This window comes from Triticum urartu, chromosome 2, assembly GCF_003073215.2.
Source record: "Triticum urartu cultivar G1812 chromosome 2, Tu2.1, whole genome shotgun sequence".
NCBI classification, from domain to species: domain Eukaryota; kingdom Viridiplantae; phylum Streptophyta; class Magnoliopsida; order Poales; family Poaceae; genus Triticum; species Triticum urartu.
This window is the reverse complement of record NC_053023.1, coordinates 68,552,887-68,558,664: the sequence shown is the minus strand read 5'-3', so window position 1 is coordinate 68,558,664 and position 5,778 is coordinate 68,552,887. Positions and strand designations below refer to the sequence as shown.

The 5,778-nt window shown below is 49.6% G+C and overlaps 1 protein-coding gene across 1 annotated transcript; it reads right to left on the bottom strand.

The window, feature by feature from the left end:
* Positions 1-466: 466 nt before the first annotated feature.
* Positions 467-4,766, bottom strand: LOC125535834. The gene is made up of 10 exons (XM_048698905.1): positions 4,457-4,766; positions 4,243-4,367; positions 3,998-4,102; positions 3,780-3,871; positions 3,299-3,373; positions 3,127-3,196; positions 1,583-1,684; positions 1,128-1,242; positions 950-1,012; positions 467-807 (listed from the first exon to the last, which is right to left on the bottom strand). The coding sequence occupies exons 1-10, from the start codon at positions 4,617-4,619 to the stop codon at positions 725-727; spliced, it is 993 nt and encodes a 330-aa protein (XP_048554862.1). The 5' UTR covers positions 4,620-4,766; the 3' UTR covers positions 467-724.
* Between the last annotated feature and the right edge of the window lie 1,012 nt (positions 4,767-5,778).

Below are 5,778 nucleotides of genomic sequence, written 5' to 3'. Positions count from 1 at the left end.
ACAGGTGCTACGCTTTGTCATGCCTGGTCGGCAGGTGCTACGCACGACAGATCTTCCAAAGACTTCAAGTTGTGTCGGTTGGTGGTACTTGGCAGCATGGTGCTGAGGTGTATCCGTGGCGACCGCGACGTGCTCTGCTGTTTGCGCGCAGGGAGGAGGTGCCGTTGGGCGCCATGGTGGCGTCGACGATAGCTGGACCAAGCAAGGTTGATGCATCAGTACAATTCTGAAGATGGAGCGGTGCAATTGGCGGCGGCGGCCTATGAGAGCACGCCGGACCAGTGAGACCCATGCCCGACAGGCGTCCTGGATGGGACCTCAGGTCTTAGATGTTAGATTTGGCTGCGATGTCTGTTTGGTATTAGGCTCAGGCTATCTGCGCCCCTTCATCAACTGGATAGGTGCAGCGACAGTTTGTTGCTTAGACTGCGGCTTTAGTCTTACTATTGTATTACTTTGTAAGGTCTTGTGAGAATAATTAATAAAGTGCCTGTATGCATCGCCAGGATGCAGAGGCCGGGGGTCATCCTCCTTTTCTAAAAAAATAAGGATACCCATGCCATGTACATCTTGGAGAGAGATACTATGAAGTACCACAATACATGATGTTTGGACAAATGTAAAAGCATCGATCATTATTTCGTTGGACACTGGGACTTCATATCAACCTGGTCCTTTTATTCTGGAATCCTTATTTGGGAAGCATGTGATCGCAAGATGCGCCTTAGTTTTTGTAGTTAGCTAGGAGAGACTCAATAGCTGCATTTTTTGCCTGTACATCTTCATACCGGATTCGATAGCCATGCCCTGGGAAAAGATAACTCACTAATTAGTTCAAGTTACAGGAACGCAATTGAACCGAATATCTTATGGATGGCTTGCAAATCCAGGTATCAAACTGAATCCAGGTATCAAACGCAATTGTATGCAATAATGAAGGGATGCTCACCAGGTAAATACCACTCGAAATCTAGGTCCAGTAACTTCCTCATACTATCCAGTTGCAAATTCACTGCACAACAGATATATATACATTGATCAGGATTTAAGTTTAACTCTGGTACAGTTGAATATTGGCCTTGATCACTTGAGATAGGAAGTCTAGGGAGAAGGGTGGACTGTACTACCTGATTGCTTGCTGTACATCCGAAAGAGATTCAGTTCGTCTGAATATTCTGATTTTGCGACATGGTCACCAGTGAATAGCGCCTTTAGCGGTTTGTACAACAAGCAGACCGAGCCCTACATAAAATGTTTTCATTTTCATGAGTGAATATTACCTTAGATGTGTAGGAGAAGATCAGTATGGTGCAACATAATTATTGCTAAATGACCACGAATTAATGACATCTTTACCATCCATCCATCTTGTCTATCCAAAGAACAACGTACAAGAGCATAGTTCTCTAAAGTTTAAGAAAAACTGGAGAGAATGGGATTGATAATCTTATACTATATTTATAACCTTATAGTGCAGCCAGCTAGCCAGAAGCCCAACTCCTCTTTAATCCATAAACTTCTCCATAACAAAAGGCTAGAAGTATATTCAATGTAATTCTATTCACTGAATTGAGTTTCTTACTTCAGTATGGCCTGGGGTATGGATAAGTTCAAAATCATTTCCAATGTTCCAGGGACCGCTTCCAGTAAGTTTCCACTCGACATCAGCAGTAATGTCCACTACCTGTGTCAGCAAGGTTATTGCAGCAGATAATCAGGGCAAACATCATAAAACAAATTACAACTTTAGAATCTATGAATTGTAATACGACTACGAATATCCTTCTAAACATCATGTAGGAGGTTAGAGGCAGAGGTGAGGCCCCCCGCGTCGCCCCCGCTCGGGCGACTCGGGCGGGATCTAAAACCCTAGCCGCCGGGGGTCCCCATCCGTCCTCCCCTCCCTCCACCGCCGCCGAAGGACGCCGCCGGCTATAGCCCGGGGCTGATGGCGGTGGCGGGGGTCTTCCCTCTTGCCTGCGCCGTGCGGGCGGTGCGGAGCCCCGCGGCATGGGTGGCACGGCCGATCTGGCCTGGCGGCGCGGCGGGCCTACCTTCCGGCGGCGGCGCGGCGGCTGCCTCGGCCAAGGGCGGCGATGGTGGGGTGCGGCAGCCGGCCCTGCCTCGGGCTGCGTGGCGGCGTTCGGCGGCGGCGGCCGGGTCTGCGGCGACACAACATCTGACCTCGGATCGGCGGTGGCGGCATGGAGGGCCTGGTGGTTGGGTCGGCACCATGCGGGTTGTGCCCTCCGGACAGATCTGATCTGGCCGGTGCGGCCTGCTCCATGTGCGGCGGCTCAGATCGGCGGCGACCCGTGCACACAGTACGTGATGAAGGTTCTTCAAGCGGATCCGGGTGAAAACCTTGTGCTCGGCTTGATGCCAAGACCGGTGTTGGTGGCACCCTGTGGTGTCATTACCTTCTTGAAGGCATCGTCGTGGAGAAGCTCTAGACCTCTATCCGCTACCTCCGGGGGAAACCCTAGATCAGTTGATCGGATGACGGCGGCGCGTTGGTGTCGTTTCCTCCTTGGGGGCGTCATTTTTGGAGGCGTACACGGGTTCGAGGGACCAGCGGGCGCCTTTTTTGGTGGAGCGGTACTTCATCCTTCACATTGATGACGGCGAATCTCGGCGGCGTGGTGCAGTGGAGACTCGGCGCCCGATGCGCGATGATGGACTAGCGCAGGTGGAGGTAGTTGTCTGGCGTCAAGGTGGCGTCGATGGCGGCGTGGCCTGACAAGGTAGAAGTCTCAATATCTTCTCTGAAGACGGACCTATGGAAGATGGCGGCGACGACACATGTAAGTGTGTCAGACCAGTTTATGCCCCAGACCCGGTATGTGGCTCGGCTGGGGCTTCTGGCTTTTGATGATAGGCTTAGGTGAGTAGACCGGGTATTTGGCCCAGGTAGCAGCCCTTCATCATATGGATAGGAGTAGTGGCATATGTTGCCAAGATGGCGGATTCAGTCATTTTGTTGTAATACTTTGTAAGGTCCTCGTGAATAATCAATAAAGTGGCCGTATGCATCTCCCAGATGCAGAGGCCGGGGGCCATCCTCCTTTTCTAAAAAAAACATCATGTAGGATATTCCAGTAAGTTTCTTTCTACGGGTGTTCTTACATCTCCTGAATGGATGATTCTCTCGCATTTCAACCGCTCGGCCCACTTCCGATGATCCGCTACATCATCACTGTTTGGTAATTGGTCAGATACTCTTCAATCTCCTTAATAAAAAGGTCCACAAATGCACAAATGATTAGATAAATGTAGAACTGTGTAAGTCTGAACATACATGTGGGTCAAAAACATGTAGCGCGCTCCACCGAGCTTCTCAATCTTGTCCACCAGTCTCGGCGTATACCTTGGACTGAAACATTAAGAGGTTATCAGAACAACTACAGCAAATATATTCGGTTGCTATTTGTCCATCTACGGGCTAAAACAGAGTACTATAACAGGAAAATATATCACTATGTGTCCATCAAGGATTCAAGGTTCCGACCAAAAATCAATTAACAAACAACGGGTAAACTACAGATATGTGTTACGGGGATCTATTGCTTACTTCCTTCATGTCAGAATGCTTTGCAAATTGTTTCAATACTACTCCCTCCGTACCAAAATATAAGACGTTTTTTCAGTTTAAATTGAACTGCAAAAGCGTCTTATATTTTGGTACAGAGGTAGTATTAGTTTGTGCTTAAACTAATCTTTTATCAGAAACATATGCAGCCTTGTAGCCAGGCTTCATTGGTTGCTTGGAATTTAATTACCTGTCAACCATTATGTTTCCTTCTGGGTGAACTATGAGATAAGATGTTGCTCCATATGAGGACTCGGAATGGTAACCGCAAAGGTAAACACCCTGAAACACATCACATATATGAAAAATGATTAACCAACACGGTAAAAACATGGAGCATAGATGGGTGCTGAATTTTGTATTTACTGTAGGAAGTTAAAGAGGGAGCATATATGAAAATGTTTGTACAGGAAGATCGTCGTCGATGGGGAGCGGGAACGTGTTCTGCACTTGGAGAATGTCCTTCGCGGGCTTGTCGGTGTGGATGGAGGCTGTTGGGCAAGAGAGCAAAGCCTGCAAAAATGTACAGAGATAACACGAACTCAAATGTTCAGTAACTATTCTTGAAAGCAAAACGGAAATTTTGTCAGCCTTCAGTGTGGCGCATACAAATTACACTGATTAGTTGCAGCTAGCAGTAGTAATATTGTTACCTGCAGTGCCTTGGTCCTCTCCTCCTCGGAGCTGGGCTGCGCCGCCACGGCGGACATGCCGTCCGCCCTCTTGAACACCTCCGGCGCCATCCACCGGCAGGTGGCGCAGTCGATGCACCGGTGATCTGCTCACGCACGCGCGTCAGGCTAGATCAGGCGCAAAGTAGTACATAACACAGTTATACTGAATCTGAGGTCGGACAAGGGAGCTCACCGACGAAGAACTCGCCGGAGACGTTCTGCTCTCGCCGCCGGTTCCGTTTGTCGAGCGCCGCAGGAGACGCGGTGGCGCGGACCACCGAGGCGGGGCGTCGGCCGGGACGTGCGCCTGACGGCGGAGAGGCGAGAGACGCGGCGGCCCGGAGGCTGAGCGCCATGGCGGTGAGCCGGTGACTCGACTGAAAGGAGATAGCTAGCGAGTGACGGGTGAACTCTTCCGTCTCTGCACTGCAGCCACGTAGTACTACCAGTGAGCTGAGCTGAGCTGAGCTGAGCTCGTTCGATAATTATAGTATTGCTGTCTCTGAGTACTGAGTAGTGCACTTAATAGGAGCATGGGAGTATGGAACCATGTGTGAATGGCTCAAGATTCTTCAGACAGTGACGCCATTGCTGACCGCACATCTGAGTTTGCATGATATATCCACACGATTGGGAGAAGAAACAAGCACACGTATTATCAGTTTATATCACTTCTGTATATGGAAAACAGTGTACTGCCTACTTGTGGCAAGCAATTACCCAATTTGCTTCGTGAGAGTACCAGGATCATCACAGGAACTTTTGTCTGGAAAAGATGAGGATTAGGGCTGTTGAATTTGACTTTAGTCCCGGCAATGTGAACGCAGCTGCGGACACGGACAGGCAAGCAGATTCCCCTTTGCCACCTCTTCCTTTGCGCACGTTGTAAGCTCATTTGCGCCTTCGAATGGTCTGATTAATCTTCTCTTTCAAAAAGAGGTAAGGGCAACTTCAACGCGGATCATCAAATCGCCTTCAAATATCCGGACCAGATGCTCCACACCCGTTTGATCATCCAAACGACGGTCATCAAATTTGTTCGAACGGATTCAGACGCCTGAGAATCCCGTAAACGTGCATCAAACTAGGGGAGGTTTCGAGGAGTTTAGACATCCGCCACGTTGGACTTGACGACGACAAAGCCCAGCCAAAAAACCCACCCGAAGCCCTCTTTTTTTCAACAAGTGGACATCCTCTTGTGCTTTGTATCCATTCTCCCGGAGTTCGCCGCCGCCGTTGTACCATCACAGACGCCTCCCAGGCCTTGTTGGACCTCCGACACTCCACCTAGATGCTCGTCTGGCTTAGCCTACGCCGCCCTTCCACCCCGGATCGGTCACCACCCAACAACCCTCCGCCCCTGCCGACGTTGTCCATGGCGAACACCATGCCCGACATGTGTTTTGACAAATGCCATAGTCAATTTTTTGTCGCTTTCGTTGTTTACTTTGAAGCAACCAAGATGGATTCAAACGAGGAGTACGCTGAGTTTATGGGTTAATCTTCGTTGGATAA